At 49.2% G+C, this 27,781-nt stretch overlaps 1 protein-coding gene across 1 annotated transcript in view; it reads left to right on the forward strand.

The window, feature by feature from the left end:
• upf1 (UPF1 RNA helicase and ATPase) overlaps positions 1-27,781 on the forward strand; it is a gene marked incomplete at its 5' end in the record, with an annotated part of 62,192 nt that overhangs the window by 5,616 nt on the left and 28,795 nt on the right. The window contains 4 exons of the mRNA XM_038776578.1: positions 3,331-3,511; positions 5,418-5,579; positions 7,803-7,887; positions 15,956-16,054. Coding sequence (XP_038632506.1) covers positions 3,331-3,511; positions 5,418-5,579; positions 7,803-7,887; positions 15,956-16,054 — 527 coding nt within the window. The remainder of the gene's footprint in view (positions 1-3,330; positions 3,512-5,417; positions 5,580-7,802; positions 7,888-15,955; positions 16,055-27,781) is intronic.

The raw sequence follows: 27,781 nt of genomic DNA on the forward strand, positions 1-27,781 counted from the left end.
TATGAGATACCAATGGCAGGATATCTGGGAATTCAGAAAACGCAGGCCTCGGTCAACACATTTCTTCTGGCCGGGGCTGCAGAAGGATGTAGTGCAATTCTGTAGAACCTGTCAGGTAATAAATAAACCACATGATCAAACCCGCACCATTAATACCCATCCTGGAGTTTGAAGAACCGTTTAGTTGGGTGTTAATGGATTGTGTAGGGCCGTTGCCGAAAACTAAGGCAGGGCAGCAGTTTTTCCTTACAGTCATCGATATGACCACACGATTGCCAGAATCTATACCTTTTACGGCCCATTACTGACCAGTTTTTCACCTGCTGTGGTTTATCCATAGAAGTACAATCAGACTTTTCCAGGGCATAATTGGTAGGTTGGGTATTAAACAATTAACATCGACTGCCTAGCATCTACAAACTCGGGGAGCTCAGACTTTCCAGACCATAATTAGGGCCTTTTGCCATGACTTTCCAAAAGATTAAATTTCCTTCTATTTGCTACCAGAGATTCTCTGAATGAATCTACTGGGTTTAGCCCATTTCAGTTGGTTTACAACCATGAGATACAGGGTCAGTTAAAATTGATGAAGGAGACGTTTTTAAAAGCAGAGGACAATTCCATAATGTTGGATTGCATGTCTACATTTCTGGGAAGGCTTTCTCAGGGACCTGTAAGATAGTCCGGGAGCATTTGAAGGTTTCTGTAGCCAGAATGAAACTGTGGGCGGACAAGCAGACAAGGTTTTGAACCTTCCAGGCTGTGGTTGAGGTGTTGGTATTGCCGATGCAGGGTGAATCTCTGAAGGTGAAACTCAGTGGGGCCTATAAGGTCATTAGAAGAGTGAGCAAGATAATCTATTTAATCAGTACTCCAGACTAGAGTATAAATATGCTGAAGCAATACTATCGTGAGGAGGAAGATGAAAGGGTACCAGTATCATGTGGGTACAGATGGTGCAGGTGTGTCAGGTGGTGGAAGAGGACGATGACGCCAAGAGGGAGATGGTACACAGCAGAATGACCCTCCAATAGTACGACTAACTGATATTTTGGGATAGTTCGGAGGCCCAGTTTGTCTATTTAAAAGGACAACAGAATGATCTTGTGGAAAAATACTGATGGATTTGTAGGGACACCCCAGGGTGCGAACAGTTAACCAGACATGATGTGGACATAGGAAACTCGAGCTGATAAAGAAGCATCTGTACCAGCTGAATCCCTGAAAACTGGCTCAGTTAGGCAGAGATCCAATATATGTTGGAAAATGTTTTAATTGAGCCTAGTAGGAATAATTGGAGTTTGCTGATAGTATTGGGGCCCAAACTGATAGTATAGATTGCCACACAGTTCTGCATAGATTACCAGATTACCGGAAGATAAATGCTATCACCAAAACCGATTCATATCCCTTTCCAAGATTGTATTGATAGAATAGGTAGTGCCTCCTTCCTGTCAAATGTGGACCTTTTATATAAAAAAAAATGCAGTTTATTACAAACGTGTATCAAAACAGGTTACAGCGATTAAACACTCCGGGAAACATACTTCCCTTCAATCAACCATACAGTCTGTACAGATTCTTCCCCTTTTTCACCCCCTTCCTCCCCCACGATGAATAGCAAATCATACAGGTCACCCAACCAAGCCGCTACCCCCGGTGACAATGACACATGGGCAAAATTTACAGCTGTGCAATCCGAGAGGTGAATGCCAGGACATCGTTCTTCCTCCTCTCCATGAGCTCCGGCTTCTCTGAAACCCTAAATATCGCCACCAAAGGATCCAGGTCCACCTCCTCCACTATCCTGGCTAAAACCTTAAACACTCCCATCCAGAATCTTCCCAATTTTTCGCAACCCAAAAATATATGTGTTATTTGCTGGTTCCCGCCCACACCTCTCCCAAAGATGGACCTTGAACGGTTATTGGCAGACCCAGGGCTGGGGAAATGTTGAATAAACTCAGGAGGTCTGGCAACATCTCTGGCGAGAAAGAGTTAACACATGGATCTAAATGATCCTTCTACAGAATTGAGGCATGGTAGAAATGTACAGAATTATAAAATTGGTAAGGGGGCGGAAGAGGAGGTGGGGCAGAATAGATGACCATAGATGGGTCAGGCAAAGGAGATATGGACAAATTTGTCATGGACATGGGACAAATAATAATCTTTATTATTGTCACAAGTAGGCTTACATTAACACGGCAATGAAGTTACTGTGAAAATCCCCTCGTCGCCACATTCCGGCGCCTGTTCGGGTACACTGAGGGAGAATTCAGAATGTCCAATTCACCTAACAAGCGTGTCTTTCGGGTCTTGTGGGAGAAAACCGGAGCATTCGGAGGAAACCCATGCAGACACAGGGAGAACGTGCAGACTCCACACACACACTGATCCAAGCCGGAAATCGAACCCATGTCCCTGCCGCTGTGAATCAACAGTGCTAACCACTGTGCTACCGTACCAAAGGGGAGTGTTAATTAAGGGATGAACATGCTAATGGTGGCAAAAAGTGAGGTAGCAGAATGTGTTGATGGGAGCAACTGAACAGCCGGGGACAAACGGCGAAGTGAAGGATGGGTGTGGTTGTGTTGGAGCAGGCTGGGGACAGCAGAGTTGACTGTACACGCATATCAGGTTGACTGCATTGTATGCAGAAATTTGAGGTAGATTAACTTGCTGTTTTCACCTGGCTGCCCAGCCCCATAGCATAAATCATGGTTGCGCAATCCCCAAATCCAGGATTAATGTCTTTCTACCGTCAGTTCTTTTCATCAGTCAGTTTTCAAATATGTATTTCTGGTCATGTGGGAATCTATTAGTAAAGAACAAGAGACAGAATTGCAGAGCAGATTTCCTCTTCCTTTGAAAAATACAAAATTCATGTTCTAGCATAGAAAGCAAGGTCGTTTATTCTGTAATTGCAAGCTATAATTTTAAGTGAGTTGAGTCTAGCACCAGTGTGTTTTAATATAGTTGTCTTGACATTTGATGCTGGGCGCACAAGCTCATTAACTCATCTGGAATATTAATGGTGCCATGTTATTAGAAAATGATGTTTCAGCTAAACCCATTTTATGCAAAAGAAACAGACAAACTTAAGAATTTAAGCAGTCAGTGAGTGGCAAGCCGACCAAAGAATAGAACAAAACAGCAATGTTGGTTTATACTGCGTAATTTTAAATCTCGCCATTGTTGACGGTTGCTTTTTGATTGAGTTCAATTCATTTCTAGTGAGATTTATAATCTGATTCTCCTCACTTTCTGCCTTTAGAAGAAGTCAGAAACAATTTTAAAATGTTGCACGCAATTATTATTATTCCACAGACAACCTTGTGCCAGTCAGAGCAGCCTGAAGGATATCAACTGGGATAGTTCCCAGTGGCAGCCACTAATTCAGGACCGTTGCTTTCTGTCTTGGCTGGTGAAGATTCCATCAGAGCAGGAGCAACTGCGAGCCCGTCAGATAACAGCACAGCAGATTAACAAACTGGAGGAACTCTGGAAGGTACAAATTGTGTAATCATAGAATTCTTACAGGGGCAGCATGGTGGCGCAGTGGGTTAGCACTGCTACCTCACGGCGCTGAGGTCCCAGGTTCGATCCCGGCTCTGGGTCACTGTCCATGTGGAGTTTGCACATTCTCCCCGTGTTTGTATGGGTTTCGCACCCACAACCCAAAGATGTGCAGGCTAGGTGGATTGGCTACGCTAAATTGCCCCTTAATTGGAAAAAATTAATTGGGTAATTTAAATTTATTTTAAAAAAAGGAAGGAGGCCATTAGGCCCACCGAGTCCACATCTACCCTCCGAAAGAGCACCCTATTTTGGCCCACTCCCCTGCCCTATCTCTCCAGCCCTGTAACCCCACGTTTGGACGCTAAGAGCAATTTAGCATGGCCAACCCACCTAACCTGGGCTGTGGGGGGAAACTGGAACACCTGGAGGAAACCCATGGAGGCACTGGGAGACAGTGTGAACTCCCAAGGCCAGAATTTAACCCGGATTCCTGGTGCTGTGAGGCAGTAGTGCTAACCACTGTCCCATTGTACCGTAATGGGCAATTTATCAACTGACTCAAATCTACTGTTAATTTTGGAACAAGAAATTAAATGAAAATTGCTTATTGTCACGAGTAGGCTTCAAATGAAGTTACTGTGAAAAGCCCCTAGTCGCCATATTCCGGCGCCTGTTTGGGGAGGCTGTTACAAGAGCATTCAGATGAAATAGTATCACCACTTGCTAGTTGCGCAGCTGACAAACCTGTCATCAGTACCGTAGTTACTGGTTGTCCTGTATTCTGGAAGACCTGACAACCTTCTGGTTCCTGTAGATTCTTATCTGATTTCCCGTCAGTTAAATCTCAGTGCCAACTAAGCTCAATGTTTACTCTGTACTATAACACTGGCTGCTGAGCAGTATCCAAGGGCAGTGGCTGGGTAGCTCTTAGAATAGAATCAATGGGGCGGCACGGTGATGCATTGGTTAGCCCTGCTGCCTCACGACGCTGGTGTGGATATTGCACATTCTCCCCGTGTCTGCGTGTGTCTCACCCCCACAACCCAAAGGATGTGCCTGGTAGATGAATTGGCCACGCTAAATTGTCCCTGCATTGGGGAAAAAAATAATTGGGTACTCTAAATTTAAATAAAAGAGAATCATAGAATCCCTAAAGTGCAGAAGGAGGCCATTTGGCCCATCAAGTCTGCACCGACTCTTCGAAAACCTAGGCTCAATCCCCGCCCTATTCCTGTAACCCCACTTAACTTGTAGACACCAAGAAGCAATTTAACATGGCCAATCCACCTAACCTATGCTCTTGTACCAACCTTTGATAGAATAGGCCTCAAGTAATTTGTATGCATTCTGCGCACTCCGTGTGCACTGTTCCTGCTCCTCAAACGCGAGTGGGCCAAGTGGGGTGGTGGTGGTGGGGGGTGGGGGGAAGAAGTACACTAGTTGTATGTGTGGTATCGGTCAGTGAAATCAGAGAGAGAAACTCCCAGACAATTGTAGAGCATGGAGATACCAACTGGGAATACGTTACAGCTGATTTATGGTGCAGTTTCTGTGTGCCATTACTCAATGTTGATCACAAATTTAATTTGTCTTCAGAAATTGAAATGTACTCACGGTGCCAAGGACCCGGGTTCGATCCCGGCCCCGGATCACTGTCCGTGTGGCGTTTGCACATTCTCCCCATTTCTGCGTGGGTCTCACCTCCGCAACACAAAAGATGTGCAGTGTAGGTGTATTTGCCACGCTAAATTGTCCCTTAATTGGGGGGAAAAATAATTGGGTTCTCTAACTTTAAAAAAAAAATTGAAATGTCAAATCTAAAATTGTATGGGTGATCTTTCCAATTCCTTCTAACATAATGTGGTTTGTGTAATGGAGTGTTTCTCTCGCTTTAGGATAATCCTTCTGCTACTCTTGAGGATTTGGAGAAGCCTGGAGTGGATGAAGAGCCACAGCATGTACTCCTTCGTTACGAGGATGCTTATCAATACCAGAACATCTTTGGTCCATTGGTCAAGCTGGAGGCTGACTATGACAAGAAGCTAAAGGAGTCCCAGGTATTGTGCAGAGCTAACCGTTGCTCCAAAAATGCCACATTTGCAAACATCCCTTGTCTTTTTACAGTGCTACATTTAGCTGCTCTTTGTTGTTCCTTTGGGACTTATTCCCCGTGAACGTGTCTGGCAGCTGATTATCTGACTTTGGTGACTGAGGAATCCTGGAAAAGGCTTCTTCCATAGCCCAGAGTGTTTACCCAGTCAATTGCTGAACAAACACGATCAAGTGGCTCTTGAGTTTGCTCCTTACTGACTAGGCTAATTGCAACTGGACTGCTCCTCTGACAGTGCAGTGCTAACTCAGTACTGCATTTAAGTGTCTGCATCGATCATTGGATTATGTGCTCATTATTGGATTACGTTGGGGAGATGAATGAATTTTCCTCAGCACCTCCTTAAATGAGAGACAACTTATTTTTAAACTGTGCCCCTAGTTCTAGAATTCCCCATGAGAAGAAACATACTCTCAACAAGCTACTCTATTGGGCAGCACGGTGGTGCAGTAGTTAGCACTGCTGTCTCACAGCGCTGAGGTCCCAGGTTTGATCCCGGCTCTGGGTCACTGTCCGTGTGGGATTTGCACATTCTCCCTGTGTTTGCATGGGTTTCGTCCCCACAATCTAAAGGTGTGCAGGGTAGATGGATTGGCCACACTAAATTGCCCCTTAATTGGAAAAAATGAATTGGGTACTCTAAATTTAAAAAAAAAAATACTAGCTACTCTAGCAGTCCCCCTCAGACCCATGTATTTCAATAAGAACAACTTTCTTTTCTTCTAAACTCCAATGAGTATTGGCTCAACCATTCCTCATAAGACTATCCCTTATCTCGGGAATTAAGCTAATGAACTTTGACTGAACTGCTTCCAAAGCAAGTATATCCCTCAAGGTGACCAAAACTGCATAATACTTTAGTTGCAATCTCACCAATGCCCTCTTCAGCTATAGAACATAGAACAGTACAGCACAGAACAGGCCCTTCGGCCCTCGATGTTGTGCCGAGCAATGATCACCCCACTTAAACCCACGTAACCCGTATACCCGTAACCCAACTACACTACGGGCAATTTAGCATGGCCAATCCACCTAACCCGCACATCTTTGGACTGTGGGAGGAAACCGGAGCACCCGGAGGAAACCCACGCACACACGGGGAGGACGTGCAGACTCCACACAGACAGTGACCCAGCCGGGAATCGAACCTGGGACCCTGGAGCTGTGAAGCATTGATGCTAACCACCATGCTACCGTGAAGCCCCTTGCTTCCAAAGCAAGACTTCCTTTACCAATCCTCTGTTCCATCTGAGTAGCTTGGTAATTCTAGCATGGAATAATATCCGCTTGAGTGAGCTACTATGGTATAGAACTTCTCTTCTTGATTTCATATAATCTTCCTGCTTAACTGAACTGTATAAACCTATTGCCGCTGATATTTTAAACCACAATTCCAAAATAAGAATGGGCTGAATCTAAAATCTCCCTCACACGGGAGAGCTGGAACCCAAGCTGCTGAATGAATTCTGATGCATTTAAATTTGAGCCTGTGCAGATTGTACACATTATTAATGAGGCCTGAATAGACTTTGTTACATCATGTGTTATTTTGTTGGTAGGGTTTATGGTAGACAAACAGAAGTGATAACGATACGGAGCATCTTATCACAGTACTGGTTCCAAAAATGAAGCAACACGCTTATTATGCTGTACCAGGAATTCTCCAGCTTAATTAACCCAACTATTGTCAAACCAACAAGATTTTTTCTTTTACTACTCTTGAATTTACCTGCCTGTGAGCACTTGAGCAGGATGGCCACACCTTCTATTTCCCCACTGCATCATAATTCCATTTCTACAAGCATTGGGCAATAAATAGTAGTCCAGCCAGCGACGCCCACAACCCATGAATCAGTTAAAAATAAGACATAAAGTGAGATGGAGGCAGTAATTGAAGGGTCGGCATGTTCCCATGAGACCTGGAACAGCTGATCTACACGGCTTGTATTATCATCCACATGTGCAAACTTTCAAAAATATAACCTGGAGATTAATGAGAGCATGTGGGCAGGGGTTACTACTATTTTCTCTTTGTATTTAAGTATTTAGACTGGAGTATTCCTCCAGTAATCAATAGTGAATAATCTAATCACCTCTTTCCTTTTTATATCCAGCTAATTATCTCACTGCTTGAACCAATAACTGAGTTTAATTCTGTTTCTAATTTTAGACTCAGGACAATATTACTGTGAGATGGGATCTGGGTCTGAACAAGAAACGGATTGCATACTTCACCTTGCCCAAGACAGACTCTGGTAAATTGAACTGATTTGCATATTTTTTCTAATTGAAAGAAATGGAGCGGTTGGTGTATTGGCAAGATCCCAGTTGCTCAGTAAGGCTTTTACACTCAATATCCTGACAATAGGGCCTTTCTCACACTGGGGAATGGCGAGAGAGTGCAGAGGATCGGCTTCAGAAAATGATAGTCAACTCCATGTGGTTTCTGACTTGATTGCTGTAAGGAAGGTTGAATGTAGTGCTGTTTACTTCAGCAGTTGGCAAGTCTCAGCAGCTCAAGTGATAAACTCCTGAATTGGTTATTGCTGACAAGTAAATCTATTTGAAGTCCCAGGCAGTATTTGGTTTATATAGTGTCTGTCATAATGAAAAGAAAATACAAGAAATATTAAATGGTTCGTGTGTAAAATTCACATATTGTAGTGTTTTTCATTCTGGTGTAAATTATGTTCATGACTAGGGTTATAAAGCTAAATGTTGTGCAGCACTAAGTAAAGGTGACACTGCAGACAGTGTATAGCACCATCTGAGAACAGTAGAAAGGGAATAATTAGAATTCTTGAGCATTGGACATTCCCTCACTTGTGACCCATCCAAGAATGCACCCATTGCTTGACGAACAGGGTTCAAGAGAGTAGCTGGTAAGAAGTGCTGTGAGCACTTGACACTCACTTGATTCAACTTGATGTTGACTGCAGACACACTTGTTTGCAATTATGGATAGTCACTCACTATTACTTTCAAAGACAAACTGTTCCCAGGTTAGCTATTTCCACAACCCAATTAACTAAAATGGGCATCTCTAATCATAGATTTTTATTTTTTTTAAAAATAAATTTAGTGTACCCAATAATTATTTTTCCAATTAAGGGCCAATTTAGAGTGTTCAATCCACCTAACCTGCACATCTTTGGGTTGTGGGGGCGAAACCCACGCGAACACGGGGAGAATGTGCAAACTCCACACGGACAGTGACCCAGAGCTGGGATCGAACCTGGGACCTCGGCGCCATGAGGCACAGGGCTAATCCACTGCACCACCGTGCTGCCCTTCTAATCATAGATTGACTGAATAGCAGACTTCTACTCTAAATTCTGTTCATCCAAGATCTGGGTCATTGGCCAGTTTAATTTTTAATCAGTAAGCTCTGCCTAGTTGAATTTGTTTATTGAGTCATGCAAACCTGAATGGTGGGAAATCACTGTATTCTGCTGGGCCAGCCATCGAGATCCATACTATATTAACATGGAGAAAACCTATTATTTCTGCTCTTTGCTATCCAGCTTTCCCTATTGGAAATATATGGTGGTTGAGCTCTATGGTGATGCCGGTCGTGGTTGAATAATCTGCCAACCTCATTAGATTCACATGAATCATGGGTCTGATGTTAGATGGCACCCAGAATCCATGGAGCTACTGTCTTTGGTTCCTCCTACTAACACTGCTCACTCTCCTATCAACTTTATCCCTCTTTTTAGCACTGCTGCCTCACGGCGCCGAGGTCCCAGGTTCGATCCCGGCTCTGGGTCACTGTCCGTGTGGAGTTTGCACATTCTCCCCGTGTCTGCGTGGGTTTCGCCCCCACAACCCAAAGATGTGCAGGGTAGGTGGATTGGCTGCGCTAAATTGCCCCTGAATTGAAAAAATAAATGAATTGGGTACTCTAAATTTATAAAAAAAAACTTTATCCCTCTTCCTGGCAACCATCTGAGGTTGAACTATTTGCAACCTCGATCATATGTGACCCCAAGGTGCACTTTCGACCACCTATCCATTCCATGATTGAACTACTGATTTCAACTTATGTAACATCACCAACTCCGCTCCTGTCTCAGTTCTTTTGATTAAATCCTCATCCATGCTTTGTTACCTCAAGATTTGAATATTCTAATGCACTGCTGGTCAGCTTCACACATTATATATTATGTAAACTTGGTCATCTAAATCTCTGTTGTCCTTGCCTTAACTCGCCATAAGTCCTGTTCCTCCATCACCCATACTGAAGCAGACCATGTTCATATGCAGCAAAACCTGGACAACATTTAGGCTTAAGCGGACAAGTGGCAAGTAACATCCGCTTGAATGGAAGACAATCGGCTCCAACAAGAGAGAATCTAACCATCTCCCCATGACATTCAATGGCATCGCCATCACTGAATCCTCCATAATCCATATCCAAGTGGGGACCAGCCATATGAACATTGGTAACAATACCAGGTCAGAAGTTGGGAATTCTACAGCATGTAACTCATCTCCTGACTCACAAAAGTCTGTTCCTCGTTTACAAATCACAAGTCAGGAGTGTCATTGAATACTCTTCATTTGCCTGGATAAATGCAGCTTCAACAACACTTGAAGCTTGACGCCATCCGGCACAAAGCAGCCTACTTGGATTGGTGTAACTTTCAACATTCACTCCCTCCACCACTGCTGCACATTAGCAGCAGTGTGTTTCATCCCAAGATGCACTGTAGCAACTCACCAAAGCTCCTTCGACAGCACCTTCCAAACCTGTAACTCCACCACCTAGAAGGACAAGAGCGGTAGATTCATGAGAATACACCACCTGGAAGTTCCCCTTCGAATCTCACCATCCTGACTTGGAAATATATCGTCATTCCTTCACTGTCAATGGGTCAAAATCCTGGAACTCCGTAACAGCATTGTGAATGTACCTACACCACATGGACTGCAGGGTTCAAGGTGGCAACTCACCAACACCACCTCTAGGATAATGAAGGGGTGGGCAATAAATGCTGGTGTTGCCAGTAATGCCCACATACCGTAAAAGAATATTTTTAACCCTGTCCTTGCTGACCTGCACTGGCTCCTGGTTAACCAGTGCCTTGTTCTTAAAATTCTCATCCTTGTTTTCAAATCTCTTATGGCCTGTCCTTTTCATCAGCTGCCTCGGCAGCACAGTGGCACTGTGATTAGCACTGCTGCCTCAGCTCCAGGGACCCCGGGTTTGATTCCCAGCTTGGGTCACTGTCTGTGCAGAGCCTGCACGTTCTCGTCGTGTCTGTATGGGTTTCCTCCAGGTGCTCCGGTTTCCCCTCTCAAGTCCCGAATTGGACATTCTGAATTCTCCCTCTGTGTACACAAACAGGTGCCGGAATGTGGCTTTTCACAGTAACTTCATTGCAGTGTTAATGTAAGCCTACTGTGACAATAATAAAGATTGTTATTAACAACTCTGGCATTCCCTCTCTGGATTTCTCCACTCTTTCCTCAAAGATGCAGATTAAAACCTACCTCTTTGGCCAAGCTTCTGGTCATCTGCCCTAATATTTCCTTATGTGACTGTCAATTTTTATTGCACCTGTGGAGATTTGGAATGTTCTGGTATGTTTAAAAATGTTATCTAAATACAGATTGTTGGTGAATCATAACTTGGCAAAGATTTGGTTCTTTTGGAAACAATGGGAATGAGACAGGAAGGCGCTGGAGTGTTGAGTCACCGGGCTAGCAGATTGGCTAGACAAGGGAGTCAGGGGGGGGGTTTGTTCTGCTGACGTGGGAGGGACTTGAGCACTGGAAAGGAGGTCGTGGGTGGAGGCAGCCACCAGGCAGGCCAGGAATGGCGCGACGCACGGGCCGGGGGCCGGCCCGAGAAAGGCTATGGCTGACCAGCGTGGTGGGGGAGGGGGGGGGTGCCCCCCGACCAGGCTGATCACCTGGAACGTCAGGGGACTGAATGGGCCGGTTAAGAGGGCGCGGGTGTTCGGGCTCTGAGGGCGGACGTAATTATGTTGCAGGAGATACATCTGAAAGTGTCTGACCAGACCAGGCTAAGGAAGGGCTGGATTAGCCAGGTCTTCCACTCGGACTTGGACGTGCAGGGGGGTGGCAATCATGATCAACAAGCGGGTGCAATTTGAGGCGGAGGGCATAGCCGCAGACAGGGGGGGGGGGGGGGGCAGATACCTGATGGTACGGGGCAGACTGGAGGGGAGAAGAGTGGTGCTGGTAAATATATATGCCCCGAACTGGGATGACGTGGACTTCATTAAAAGAGTGCTGGGGAAGATCCCGGACCTGGATTCTCGCAGGCTAATAATGGGGGGGGACTTTAACATGGTCCTTGACCCGGCTTTGGATCGGTCATGTCCCAGAACGGGTAGACTCCCAGCAATGGCAAGGGAGCTGAAAGGGTTTATGGAGCAAATGGGGGCAGTGGACCCCTGGAGAGCCAGACAGCCGACAGGAAGGGGCTACTCGTTTTACTCGCACGTCCATAAAGTATATTCTAGGATAGATTTCTTCGTACTAAGCAGGGATTGTATAGGGGAGGTAAAGAACACGGAATATTCGGCAATTACTATCTCAGACCATGCCCCGCACTGGGTAGACCTGCAGATCGGGGGGGGTGAGCTACCAACGCCCGCAATGGAGGCTAGACGTGGGACTGCTGTTGGAGAAGGGGATCTGTGAGACTTCAGATGTGTATGCAAAATCACCTGCAGGTGAATGACATGGGGAGGTCTCAGCGGCGACCCTGTGGGAGGCGCTAAAGGCAGTAGTGCGGGGGGAGCTGATTTCAATTGGGGCCCACAGGGCCAAGACAGTCAGGGCAGAGATGGATAGATTATAGATTGGTCAGGGAAATGGGTCGGATAGATGAAGAGCACGCGGAGTCCCCGGGGAGGTTTTACTCCGGGAGAGGCAGAGACTACAGGTGGAACTGGGGGCACTATCCACGAGTAGGGCCGCGGAACAGCTTAGGAAGGCGAGGGGCGTGGTGTACGAGCATGGGGAAAAGGCTAGCAGACTGATGGCGCAGCAACTCAGGAGGAGGGAGGCGGCCAGGGAAATAGATAGAGTGATGGATGGGGAGGGGCGCAAAGTGGAGGACCCGGCAGGATTGAATAAGGTATTCCGGGACTTCTATCGCAAGCTGTATACTTCGGAGCCGCCGGAAGAACCGGAGGAGATGAAAAGGTTTCTGGACGGGTTAACATTCCCAACAGTAGATGGGGGCGAGTGGATGAGCTGGGGGTCCTGATTAGAGTAGAGGAGGTTTTGGGGGGCCTAAAGGCCATGCAGTCGGGGAAAGCCCCTGGGACGGATGGATACCCAGTAGAGTTCTATAGGAGGTTTTCTGAGCTGGTGGGCCTGGTCTTGGCGAGGGTTTTCAATGAGGCAAGGGACAGAGGGACCCTGCCGCCGACAATGTCGCAAGCCACTATATCACTGATATTGAAGCGGGGTAAAGACCCAGAGGCGTGCGGGTCCTACAGGCCAATCTCCCTGATTAATGTTGACGCCAAGCTCCTGGCAAAGGTACTGGCGGTTAGAATGGAGGACTGCGTACCGGAGGTGATTGGGGAGGACCAAACTGGGTTCGTGAAAGGTAGGCAGCTGGCGGCCAACCTGAGAAGATTACTTAATGTGATAATGATGCCCCCGGCGGGCAGGGAGGTGGAGGTAGTGGTGGCGATGGACGCCGAGAAGGCCTTTGACCGGGTGGAGTGGGACTATCTATCGGAGGTGCTCGGACGGTTTGGGTTCGGGAGGGACTGGTGGATTGGATCAAATTATTATATCAGGCCCCGAAGGCCAGCGTCAGGACTAACAGAGAAGTGTCAGAGTACTTTAGGCTGTACCGAGGGACCAGACAGGGCTGCCCGCTCTCCCCGCTGCTGTTTGCGCTGGCCATAGAGCCGCTGGCGATTGCGCTGAGAGCCGCAGAGGGATGGAAGGGGATGGTGAGGGGCAGGGTAGAACATAGAACATAGAACATAGAACAGTACAGCACAGAACAGGCCCTTCGGCCCTCGATGTTGTGCCGAACAATGATCACCCCACTTAAACCCACGTAACCCGTATCCCAACAATCCCCCCATTAACCTTACACTACGGGCAATTTAGCATGGCCAATCCACCTAACCCGCACATCTTTGGACTGTGGGAGGAAACCGGAGCACCCGGAGGAAACCCACGCACACACGGGGAGGACGTGCAGACTCCACACAGACAGTGACCCAGCCGGGAATCGAACCTGGGACCCTGGAGCTGTGAAGCATTGATGCTAACCACCATGCTACCGTGAGGCCCCTCTCTCTTTACGCTCTCTTTACGCAGACGACCTGCTCCTGTACGTGTCGGACCCAGTGGCCGGGATGGGAAGTATATTGCGAATGTTGAGGAAGTTCGTTTAGTTTTCAGGATACAAATTAAATACGGCCAAGAGTGAAATGTTTGTGGTACAGGCAAGGGGCCAGGAGAACAGATTGAGAGGGCTACCGTTTAGGCTGGTTGAGGAAAATTTCTGGTATTTGGGAATCCAGGTGGCACGAGACTGGGGCAGGCTGCACAAGTTAAATTTGGCCAGGGTGGTGGAGCAAATGAAGGGAGAGTTTCGGAGATGGGATGCACTCCCGCTGTCGCTGGCAGGGAGGGTGCAGACTGTAAAGATGACAATCCTCCCTAGATTTCTGTTTGTTTTTCAGTGCCTCCCGATCTTTGTCCCACAATCCTCCTTCAAAAGAGTTAACAGGATGATCATGAGCTTTGTCTGGGCGGGAAAATCCCCACGTGTGAAGAAGGCGATGCTGGAGAGGAACCGCAGTGAGGGAGGGCTGGCTTTGCCGAGTCTGATTAATTATTACTGGGCAGCCAACATCGCTATGATAAGGAAGTGGATGGTGGGTACGGGGTCTAACTGGGAGCGGGTGGAAGCGGCTTCGTGCAGGGGCTACAGCTTGGCAGCCCTGGTCACTGCTCCTCTACCGCTGCCACCGGCCAGGTACTCCACCAGCCCGGTAGTAGTGGCGACCCTGTGGATATGGGGCCAGTGGAGGAGGCATGTAGGGGAGACGGGGGCGTCGGTTTGGGCGCCAATCTGCGACAACCCCGGGAGTATGGATGGGGGGTTTCGAGCATGGCGGCGGGTGGGGGTGGGAAGGGTGGGCGATATGTTCCTGGAAGGGAGCTTTGCGAGTTTGAGGAGCTTGGAGGAGAAATTTGGGCTGGTATGGGGAAATGATTTTAGGTACCTATAGTTGCGGGACTTTGTTCGAAGACAGGTCCCATCTTTCCCACGCCTCCCGCCAATGGGGATCCAAGACAGATAGTCTCTAGTGGGAAAGAAGGGGAGGGTAGAGTCTCTGATATTTATAAGGTGCTCATGAGGGAGGAAGGATCCCAGATGGAGGAACTGAAACTTAAATGGGAGGAGGAGCTAGGCGGGGAAATGGAGGACGGGCTGTGGGCAGAGGCCCCGAGTAGGGTAAATTTGACCGCGACATGTGCCAGGCTCGGGCTGATTCAATTTAAGATCGTTCACCGGGCCCACATGGTGGTGGCTCGGATGAGCAAATTCTTTGGGATAGAGGACAAATGCGCTAGGTGCGCGGGAGGACCAGCGAACCACGTTCATATGTTTTGGGCATGTCCTAAGCTTAAGGGGTACTGGGAGGGATTTGCGGGCGTCATGTCCCAGGTGCTAAAAACAAGGGTGGCGATGGGTCTAGGGGTGGCAGTTTTTGGGGTTTCGGAAGACCCGGGAGTCCAGGGGGAGAAAGAGGCCGATGTTTTGGCCTTTGCTTCCCTGATAGCCCGGCGACGAAATACCATTGGCGTGGAGGGACTCAAAGCCCCCGAAGACTGAGTTGTGGCTTGCGGACATGTCGAGTTTCCTGGGTGTGGAAAAAATAAGTTCGCATTGAGGGGATCTGTACAGGGGTTCGCCCGGAGGTGGCGGGTAGTACCGGTGGGAGAGGAGTGGGCTTGTGCAGTATGTTATGATTGAAGTATTGAATGTACATGGATGTTTGCACATTTTTGCCTTTTTTGCTTTCTGTGGATGTCTGTAACTGTTTACAAAGCCAAAAACGACCTCAATAAAATTGTTTATTAAAAAAAAAAATTGGTTCTTTTGGGAGAAGGATATACAAACTGAATTGGTAAACTTTAGTCTGCCTCTTACTAAGACGTAGCCAACGTTTAACCAATTATCTAAAAATCAGCCAGCTATGTGTTGGAGCAGCTCTGTGTGAATGAGCGGACAGTTTGAAGTGATATTACTGTAATCTTGTGTACTGTGGCTGTCACCTAGCTCCCTTCACTCTTGTTTTTCAGACATGCGCCTGATGCAGGGCGATGAGATCTGTCTGCGCTACAAAGGTGACTTGGCACCTCTTTGGAAAGGAATCGGCCACGTGATCAAAGTCCCGGACAGTATCCTTTGTATCTTACTAATTGAAATCTATAACCGTTGTACAGCTGAAAAGCCTTCAGTGTTTGCATATGAATAATAAGAAAAGTTTCTGTTGTGTAAGTGCTGCATTCTGGGACAGTCCTCTGGATGCCACGTTAAACCAGTGCCCCATCGGTCACCTCAGGGACGTAACAAATTCCCATCACGCTATGAAAGGTGCACTGGCTGAGCAGCTTGGAAGCAGATTCAGTAATTTTCAAAAGAGAATTGAACAAATACGAGAGGCCAAAAAAAATTAGGGCTTAATTGTAAAATAAGCAGGGGCCCCCTACTAGGAGTGGCCCCCTTTTAATTTGTCCCTGAGTTGATTTTTGTTCTTCTATTAAGTTGATGAACCCTAAAATACTACAAGGATCAATTAGATGATTTTCAAAGAGCCAGGGTGGGCTGAATGGTTGCCTCCTGTGCTGCGACATTCTAGTGGATGGGGAAGTGGAATTTCTCTCTACTCAGACTCCTGAATAATATTTATCACTAAACCAATATCACTGAAACACATTACTGATCACTTGTCGCATGGCTTTGTGGGACCCTGCTGTGCATAAATTGGTTGCAGCATTTCCTTGTGTTGCAATAGTGACTGCCCTTCAAAATAAAAGTACTCGATTAGCTGCAAAGCACTTGAAATGTCTTGATTATGAAATGCTCTAAAATTGTTTCTTCACTGGTTTGAAATGTAGTCTTCAATGCTGACCCTCGTGCTGCAAAGTTTGTCTGCACCAGGTGATGGGAGAATTTTCAGTAACTGGTACGAGTTCCTATTTTAGTTCATTTCAACATGTGTTGAAATTGCAGCACTGAAACAATGTCACCCACTCCAAGTCTGTATTGGTGTGTATCAGCTTCATAAGCAATTTGTCCGTATTCTTATTCCCAAATGCTTTAGCCCACTTTAACCTATCTAACCTGTTTTTAAATGTTAACAGAGCCTCTACTTCAATCACTAGTTCATTCCACAGCCTCAACAGCCCAACTTTCCGGCTCTTTGTAAATTAATATTTAATGTCCTCCGTCTGAACCCCTCCATCTCTTTTCTATCTACTTTGTCCCACCCTATCTATAAAATCACCCCATGATAGTGCAATCAAATCCAATTTTTTCACCCTTCCTTGTGCCAGCAGAATCCAAGCGAATCTGTCCTACCTCCTCTATTATCCCAGTCATTGTTCCACAGTGTCGAGCCAAAGATTGCACATAGAACATAGACATAGAACAGTACAGCACAGAACAGGCCCTTCGGCCCTCGATGTTGTGCCGAGCCATGATCACCCTACTCAAACCCACGTAGCCACCCTATACCCGTAACCCAACAACCACCCCCCCGGACCCTGGAGCTGTGAAGCATTTATGCTAACCACCATGCTACTGTGCTGCCCTCAAATGTTCTCCCATCACTTGGTGCAGACAAAACATGTTCCGACACAGTAAGGGCTGCGAAGGTTCGGTAAGATCCACTGTTACATCCTCGATTGTATGTTCTGTACTTGTCCAGGACTTAATCATCATTTGCTCTTCCTGTATTCACTTACTACTTAATTACTTTGTGAAACCAAGTCGCCCTGTTTATCCATCTCCCATCAAATACCTTCTCATGGGCAGCACGGTGGCGCAGTGGGTTAGCCCTGCTGCCTCACGGCGTCGAGGTCCCAGGTTCGATCCCGGCTCTGGGTCACTGTCCGTGTGGAGTTTGCACATTCTCCCCGTGTCTGCATGGGTTTCACCCCCATAACCCAAAGATGTGCAGGATAGGTGGATTGGCGACGCTAAATTGCCCTTAAAAAAAAAAAAAAAAAAAAAAAATACCTTCTCACCATTCAAAGTATAATTATTACTTTGTTAGAAAAATGTACCATAAGACATGAGAGCAGAATTAGGCCACTGGGCCCATCGAGTCTGCTCCACCATTCTATCATGGCTAATATTTTTCTTATCCCCATTCTCCTGCCTTCTCCCCATAACCCCTGATCCCCTTATTGATCAAAAACCTATCTATCTCTGTCTTAAAGACACAGCGATTTGGCCTCCATAGCCTTCTGCGGCAAAGAGTTCCACAGATACACCCCCCTCTGGCTGAAGAAATTCCTCATCTGAAAAAGAAATGAAATGAAAATCGCTTATTGTCACGAGTAGGCTTCAAAGAAGTTACTGTGAAAAGCCCCTAGTCGCCACATTCCGGCGCCTGTTCGGGGAGGCTGGTACGGGAATCAGACCGTGCTGCCGGCCTGCTTGGTCTGCTCTAAAAGCCAGTGATTTAGCCCAGTGAGCTAAACCAGCCCCTTCTCTGTTTTAAAGGATTGTCCCTTTAGTCTGAAATTGTGTCCTCTGCTTCTAGTTTTTCCTACAAGTGGAAACGTCCTCTCCACGTCCACTCTATCCAGGCGACGCAGTATCCTGTAAGTTTCAATAAGTCTCTTCCCCCCCCCCCCCCCCCCCTTCTAAACTTCCAATGAGTACAGACCCAGAGTCCTCAACTGTTCCTCATACGACAAGCTCTTCATTCCAGGGATCATTCTTGTGAACCTCCTCTGGACTCTTTCCAAGGCCAGCACATCCTTCCTTAGATACTGTTCACAATACTTCAAATGGGGTCTGACCAGAGCCTTATATAGCCTCAGAAGTACGTCCCTGGTCTTGTATTCTAGCTCTCTCGACATGAATGCTAATATTGCATTTGCCTTCCTTTTTAAAAAAAATAATTTTTATTGAAATATTAACAAAATATAAACATCTCAACTCTATTAACAAAACAACCGCGGTAACACCCCAAGAACAATACCCACCCAACTTCAAAAGCAACTACAAACAAAAGACAAAAACAAAAGAGCACCCAAACAACAACAAAAGGGAAAGAGATAACACCCGCCACATCCCACAAACCCATGTATACAGTTCTCCCTCCCGCCGATCCAACCCCCCCCCCCCCCCGGTTGCTGCTGCTGCCGGCCTATTTCCCTACCGTTCCGCCAGGAAGTCCAGGAAAGGCTGCCATCGCCTAAAGAACCCTTGTACTGATCCCCTCAGGGCAAATTTCACCTTCTCCAATTTAATGAACCCCGCCATATCATTGATCCAGGCCTCCACGCTTGGGGGCCTCGCATCCTTCCATTGGAGCAAGATCCTCCGCCGGGCTACTAGGGACGCAAAGGCCAGAACACAGGCCTCTTTCGCCTCCTGCACTTCCGGCTCCAGTGCAACCCCAAAAATTGCGAGTCCCCAGCCTGGCTTGACCCTGGATCCCACCACCCTCGACACCGTCCTTGCTACCCCCTTCCAAAACTCCCCCAGCGCTGGGCACGCCCAAAACATATGGGCGTGGTTCGCTGGGCTCCCCGAGCACCTAGCACACCTGTCCTCGCCCCCGAAAAACCTACTCATCCTCGTCCCAGTCATGTGGGCCCTATGCAGCACCTTGAACTGTATGAGGCTAAGCCTCGCACAGGAAGAGGAGGAATTCACTCTCTCCAGGGCATCCGCCCACGTCCCCTCCTCAATCTCCTCACCCAGCTCCTCTTCCCATTTACCCTTCAGTTCCTCCACTGAGGCCTCCTCTACCTCCTGCATTACCCGGTATATGTCTGAAATCCTCCCTCCAACCCACACCCCCGAGAGCAACCGATCCCGCACCCCCGAGAGCAACCGATCCCGCACCCCTCGTGAGGGCAGCAAGAGGAACCCCTCCACCTGCTGCCTGGCAAACGCCCTCACCTGCATGTACCTAAACATGTTCCCCGGGGGGAGCCCAAACTTCCCCTCTAACTCCCCCAAGCTCGCGAACCTCCCCTCCACAAACAGGTCCCTCAACCTCTCAACCCCTGCCCTGTGCCAGCCCAGAAATCCGCCATCAATGCTCCCTGGGACAAACCAATGGTTCCCCCGTATCGGGGCCTCCATCGAGCCCCCCACTTCTCCCCTATGTCGTCTCCATTGCCCCCAAATTTTGAGGGTAGCCGCCACCACCGGGCTCGTGGTATACCTCGTTGGAGGGAGCGGCAACGGCGCCGTTACCAGCGCCTCCAGGCTCGTGCCCACACAGGACGCCACCTCCATCCTCTTCCGTGCCGCCCCTTCCCCGTCCATTACCCACTTACGCACCATCGCTGCGTTGGCAGCCCAATAGTACCCACAGAGGTTGAGCAACGCCAGCCCCTCCCTGCCCCGTTCCAGGAATGCCATTCTCACCCTCGGAGTCCCATGCGCCCACACAAATCCCGTAATACTCCTGTTGACCCCCCTAAAAAAGGCCTTCGGGATAAGGATGGGGAGGCACTGGAACAGGAACAAAAACCTCGGGAGCACCGTCATCTTAACGGACTGCACCCTGCCCGCCAGTGACAACGGTAACATATCCCACCTCTTAAACTCCTCCTCCATCTGCTCCACCAACCTTGTGAGGTTGAGCTTGTGCAGGGCCCCCCAACTCCCAGCCACCTGGACCCCTAGGTACCTGAAGCTCTTCCCTGCCTGCTTCAGTGGGAGCCTACCAATCCCCTCCTCTTGATCCCCCGGATGCACCACAAACAACTCGCTCTTGCCCAGGTTCAACTTATACCCAGAGAAACCCCCGAATTCACTAAGAATCCTCATCACCTCCGGCATCCCCCCCACCGGGTCCGCCACATACAGCAACAGGTCGTCCGCATAAAGCGACACTCGATGCTCCTCTCCACCCCGCACCAGGCCCCACCAGTTCCCTGACTCCCTCAATGCCATGGCCAGGGGCTCAATCACCAACGCGAAGAGCAGGGGGCACCCCTGTCTCGCCCCCCGGTACAGCCGAAAGTACTCCGACCTCCTCCTATTTGTGGCTACACTCGCCATCGGGGCCTCGTAGAGCAGCCTCACCCATCGGATAAACCCCTCCGCAAACCTCTCCAGCACCTCCCACAAATACTCCCACTCAACCCTATCAAAGGCCTTCTCCGCATCCAATGCCACCACTATCTCCGCCTCCCCTTCCATGGCCGGCATCATAAAGACATTGAGGAGCCTTCGCATGTTTGCATTCAACTGCCTTCCCTTCACAAACCCCGTCTGGTCCTCCTGAATGACCTCGGGCACGCAATCCTCTATTCTAGTAGCCAGGATCTTCGCCAGCAGCTTAGTGTCGGCGTTTAGCAGCGAAATCGGCCTATATGACCCGCACTGCAGAGGGTCCTTGTCCCACTTCAGGATCAAGGAAATCAGTACCCGTGACATAGTTGGGGGCAAAGCCCCCCCCCTCCCTTGCCTCGTTAAAAGGTCCGGACCAACAGGGGACCCAACAGGTCCAAATACCTTTTATAAAATTCCGCCGGAAACCCGTCCGGTCCCGGCGCCTTCCCCGACTGCATGCTCCCTATCCCTTTGATCACCTCCTCCAGCTCGATCGGCGCCCCCAGTCCCTCCACCTACTCCTCCTCCACTCTCGGGAATCGCAGCTTGTCCAAGAAGCGCCCCATTCCACCCCCCCTCCACCGGGGGTTCCGACCGGTACAGTTCCCCATAGAAGTCTCTGAAGACCCCATTAACATCTACTCTCCTCCGCACCACCTTCCCAGCCTTATCCGTCACTCCCCCATTCTCCCTGGCCACGTCCCGCTTTCGGAGCTGGTGTGCCAGCATCCTGCTCGCCTTCTCCCCATACTCATACACCGCCCCCTGTGCTTTCCTCCACTGAGCTTCCGCCTTTCTAGTAGTCAATAGGTCGAATCTGTCCTGAAAGGGCAGCACGGTGGCCTAGTGGTTAGCACAAACGCCTCACGGCGCTGAGGTCCCAGGTTCGATCCCGGCTCTGGGTCACTGTCCGTGTGGAGTTTGCACATTCTCCCCGTGTCTGCATGGGTTTCGCCCCCACAACCCAAAAATGTGCAGAGTAGGTGTATTGGCCACGCTAAATTGCCCCTTAATTGGAAAAAATAATTGGGTAATCTAAATTAAAAAAAAAAAAAGAATCTGGCCTGAAGGCTACGCCTCTCCCCCAGCAATCCCTCCTCTGGAGCCTCCGCATATCTCCTATCCACCCGCACCATCTCCCCTATCAGTCTCTCCCTCTCCCTCTGCTCCCCCCTCTCCCTATGGGTTCGGATGGAGATCAATTCCCCCCTCATCACCGCCTTCAATGCCTCCCAGACCGTCCCCACTCGGACCTCCCCGTTGTCATTGGCCTCAAGGTACCTCTCGATACACCCCGAACCCTCTCGGCCACCTCCTCATCTGCCAGCAGCCCCACCTCCAAGCGCCAGAGCGGACATTGGTCCCTCTCTTCCCCCAGCCCGAGGTCCACCCAGTGCAGGGCATGACAGAACAGAAATGCGGAGGCATTTCTTCAGCCAGAGAGTGGTGGGCCTGTGGAATTCATTGCCGCGGAGTGCAGTGGAGGCCGGGACGCTAAATGGCTTCAAGGCAGAGATAGATAAATTCTTGATGTCGCGAGGAATTAAGGGCTACGGGGAGAATGCTGGTAGGTGGAGTTGAAATGCCCATCAGCCATGATTGAATGGCGGAGTGGACTCGATGGGCCGAATGGCCTTACTTCCACTCCTATGTCTTATGATCTGAAATGGCAATGGCGGAATATTCCACATCCTCCACCCTCGAAAACAACCCCCTGCTCAGGACAAAAAAATCAATCCTCGAGTAGGCCGTATGTACGTGGGAGAAGAACAAGTACTCCCTGGCCCTTGGCCTCGCAAACCTCCAGGGATCCATCCATCCACCACCACCCCCCCCCCCCCCCAAAAATCTGGTCCATAAATCCCCTCAACACCTTAGCCGCCACCGGCCTCCTACCCGTCTGGGACTTGGATCGATCCAATGGGGGATCCAGTACCGTGTTGAAGTCTCCCCCCCCCCCCCCCCCCCCCCCCCCCCCAATGATCAGGCCCCCCCACCTCCAGGTCCGGAATGCGGCCCAACATACGCCGCATAAACCCCGCATCGTCCCAATTTGGGGCATAAACATTCACCAACACCACCCGCTCCCCCTGCAGCTTACCACTCCCCATCACATATCTCCCGCCACTGTCAGCCACCACATTTAACGCCTCAAACGACACCTTCTTCCCCACCAGGATCGCCACCCCCCTACTCTTCTCATCCAACCCTGAGTGAAATACTTGGCCCACCCATCCCTTCCTCAGCCGAACCTGGTCCACCACTCTCAGGTGTGTCTCCTAGAGCATGGCCACATCCGCCTTCAGCCCCTTCAGGTGCGCAAATACCCAGGCCCGTTTGACCGGCCCATTCAGCCCCCTCACATTCCAGGTTATCAGCCGGATCAGAGGGCTCCCTGCCCCCCTCCCCTGCCGATTAGCCATACCCCATCCCTTGCCCACCACCAGCCAGCGTACCCCGCTCTGCCAGTTTCCCACGGCGGCAACTCTCCACCCCCCCCCCCGCGTCCTCTAGCTCCTTCCTGACCGTTTCAGCAGCAACCCGGTACCCCCCCCCCCCCCCCCCCCCCGGCTAGGACCCCTCCCTCCATAGCACTCCCGTGAGCCAGCTAACTCCCCCCCCCCCCCCCTGCTCTTGCGCGGGGAAAGAAAACAGCCAGCAACGACCCACGATTCTCAACCCATGACCCAGGGCTACTCCCATTGTCAGTCCCCCCCACCAGCTCCCCGAACTCCCCATTTGCCCCCCTGCCCGAACCCATCCACCAGACCCCACAGAAAAACCCATATAGAAAAGACAAATCGACATCACCCCACCCACCCTAAGGCCAACCCACATCTTGCATTAAACCAAGCAAATACAAATACAGTATTATACAGCATCCCCCATCTTAGACCCTCAGTTTGAGTCCAATTTCTCAGCCTGCACAAAGGCCCACGCCTCCTCCGGGAACTCAAAATAACGGTGCCGCTCCTTATAGATGACCCACAGACGCGGCGGCTGCAACATGCCGAACTTCACACTCCGTCTATGGAGCACTGCCTTCGTCTGGTTAACCAAACGTTAACACAGTTATTTACAAACCCCCGACCCTCAGTCAGAGTCCAACTTCTCGGCCTGCACAAAGGCCCACGCCTCCTCCGGGGACTCAAAATAAAAGTGCCGGTCCTTGAATGTGACCCACAGATGCGCCGGCTGCAACATGCCAAACTTCACGCTCTTTCTGTGGAGCACCGCCTTCGTCCGGTTGTACCCGGCCCTCCGCTTAGCCACCTCCGCACTCCAGTCCTGGAAGATCCGCACCTCCGTGTTCTCCCACTTGCTGCTCCGCTCCTTCTTGGCCCACCGGAACGCACACTCACGATCCACGAACCGATGAAACCGCACCAACACCGCCCGCGGCGGCTCGTTCGGCTTGGGCCTCCTAGCCAGAATTCTGTGGGCCCCTTCTAACTCCAGGGGCCCCTGGAAGGACCCAGCCCCCATCAGCGAGTTTAACATAACCGCCACATAGGCTGCCAGGTCCGACCCCTCCAGCCCCTCCGTGAGGCCCAGGATCCGCAAATTCTTCCTCCTCGACCGGTTGTCCAGCTCCTCGAACCGCTCCTGCCATCTTTTATGGAGCGCCTCGTGCATCTCCACCTTCCCCGCGACGGCCACGGCCTCATCCTCCCTTTCGGAGGCCTTCTGCTGCAGCTCCCGGATCGCAGCCCCCTGGGCTGTCTGGGTCTCCATCAGCTCCCTGTTGGTTACCTTCAGCGACTCCAGCAGATCCAACCTAAGCTCCTGGAAGCAGCGCAGCAGAGTCGCCTGCTGCTCCTGAGCCCACCGCCATTTTGTCTTCCTTCCCCCGCTTTTTCAGGGGTGCTCTCTCCGTTTTTCTCCTTACCCCACTCCTGGTCCGAACCATAGGACTGTAGGGGTCGACTCCTGCCCTCTTCCCACGTCGGGATTTGCCGACACAGCTCCGTTGGGGGCCCTGAAAAGAGCCCCAAAGTCCGTTTTCAGCGGGAGCTGCCGAATGTGCGGCTTAGCTCCGCATTGCCGCCACCGGAAGTCCTGCATTTGCCTTCCTAACTGCTGACTGAACCTGCATGTTAACCTTCAGAGAATTGTGAACAAGGACTCCTTCTGATTTCCTAAGCATCTTCCCATTTAGAAAATAGTCTATGCCTTAATTTCTCCTTCCAAAGTGCATAACCTCACACTTTCCCACATTGTATTCCATCTGCCACTTCTTTGCCCACTCTGCTAGATGTCCAAGTCCTTCTGCAGCCCACCTGCTCCCTCAATCCTACCTGCCCCTCTACAGATCTTTGTATCATCTGCAAACTTAGCAACAGTGCCTTCAGCTCCTTTTTCCAGATCATTTATGTATATTGTGAAAAGGCGTGGTCCAGCACCGACCCCCGAGGTACACTAATCACCAGCTGCCATCCTGAAAAAGACCCCTTTATCCCTACTCTGCCTTCAACCAGTCGGCCAATCCTCTATCCATGCCAGGATCTTTCCTGTAACACCATGGACTCTTAACTTATTTAATAGTCTCCTATGCAGCACCTTGTCAATGGTCTTCTGGAAATCTAAATTAATCACGTCCACTGGTTCTCCTTTGTCTAACTTCCTTGTTACTTCCTCAAATAACAGACATGACCACCCCTTGACAAAGCCGTGCTGACTCAGTACTATTTTATCATGCACTTCCAAGTACTTCACGATCTCATTTTCAATAATGGACTCTAAAATCTTACCAATGACCGAAGTCAGACTAACCAGCCTATAATTTCCCATCTTCTGCCTCCCTCCCATCTTAAACAGTGGTGTTACATTAGCCACGTTCCAGTCCTCTGGGACCCTTCCTGCCTCCAGTGCTTCCTGAAAGATCATCACCAATGCCTCCACAATCTCGAAGTGTCTCTTTCAGAACCCTGGGGTGTAGTCCATCCAGTTCAGGTGATTTATCCACCTTCAGACCTTTCAGTTTCCCCAGATCCTCCTCCTTCGTAATGGTCACTGCACTTCCCTCTACCCCCTGGTTCTTCTTGAGCTCTGGCATCCCACTGGTGTCTTCCACCGTGAAGACTGATGCAAAGTAACTATTCAGTTCGTTCGCCATTTCTTTGTTTCCTATTATTACTTCTCCAGCCACATTTCCCAGTGGTCCAATGTCTATTTTTGCCTCTCTCTTGCCTTTTATATATTGAAAAAAACTCCTCTAATCTCCCTTTATATTACTAGCTAGCTTGCACTCATACTTCATCATCTTCCCTCTTATTGCTTTTTCAGTTGTCCCCTGCTCGCTTTTAAAGACTTCCCAATCCTCTTTATAAAAAAAAAATGTTATTAAGGTATTTGCAATTTTTATAATAATAACAATAACAGCGACATAAACATGGTACAATAAACATTTCCACCCCATCACAATCTTCACACACCCCAACCATAAAACAACAGTCTGGCCCTCCCCCTCTCCCCTTTGGCATTCTGCTTGTGCTGACATTTTAATTTTCCCCGAGAAAGTCGCCGAACCGCTTCCACCTCCGGGTAAACCCTAACATTGACCCTCGGAAGGCGAACTTTATTTTCTCGAGACTGAGAAACCCAGCCATGTCACTAACCCAGGTCTCTGCACTCAGGGGCTTTGAGTCCCTCCACATTAATAAGATCCGTCTCCGGGCTACCAGGGAGGCAAAGGCCAAAACGTTGGCCTCTTTCGCCCCCTGAACTCCCGGCTCTTCCGCGACTCCAAAGATCGCCACCTTTCTACCCGGCACCACCTGTGTTTTGAGTACTGTGGACATCACCCTAGCGAAACCCTGCCAAAACCCTCTTAAGCTTCGGGCTTGCCCAAAACATGTGGACATGATTTGCTGGGCTTCCCGTGCACCTCGCACACCTATCCTGTACCCAAAAACTTGCTCATCCGCCTCCATTCGCTCCCATCCCCCCATACCGACCTCCTAATCATGGCTATATTAGCTGCCCGGTAGTAATTACAAAAGTTCAGCAGCGCCAACCCACCCTCCCCCCAACTGCGCTCCAGCAACACTTTCTTCACTCACGGGTTACCCGTTCACACAAAGCCCGAAATAACCTTATTTTCCCATTTAAAAAAGGCCCTCGGGATGAAGATGGGGAGGCGCAAAGAGAAACACAAATCTGGGGAGAACCGTCATTTTCAGAGTCTGTACCCTCCCCGCCAGTGATAGGAGCATGTCCCATCTCTTATAGTCCTCTCCCACCTCACAACTTATGATACTGAATGTCTGGCCACTTTTCTGGCCATTCAACAATCTTATCAATGTTTTCTTCCAGCTTACTTTGATCTTCAATTATTTAAAATTCAGCACTAGTATAGTTTGCAATCAGCCCACTCCTCACTCTATATCAAAAATCATTAATGTAGATAGAAGTAATCCCAGAGCAGAACCCTTCAGACACCACAACCCATTTCTATCAATGCTGAGAAACTGCTTTAACTCCGCCTCTGTTTTCTCCCTTCTAACCAGATATTGGCCGAAGTGTCTAACTACTCAGCCTATTCTTTCCCCTTAGTCTTGCAATTTTTCCCTTTGTGTTATGACACCCTGGGCTAGTGCACGATCAATTCCAGCCCCACAGACCCTGGAGTACAAACGCAAGTGAAGTAACCAATAATTTGTGTATTTTCCTGTGATCTTTAACCCGTGACTGCTCCATGAGTTATCGGCAACAGATTTCTAAGTAAAATATTTTTCATAAACTATTTATAACAGGAAAAAAGATGAACATAATAATCATAAGAATGGAACAATGGTCTGCTAATCTTTTTTTTA

The sequence above is a fragment of the Scyliorhinus canicula genome, chromosome 18 (assembly GCF_902713615.1).
Source record: "Scyliorhinus canicula chromosome 18, sScyCan1.1, whole genome shotgun sequence".
NCBI lineage: Eukaryota > Metazoa > Chordata > Chondrichthyes > Carcharhiniformes > Scyliorhinidae > Scyliorhinus > Scyliorhinus canicula.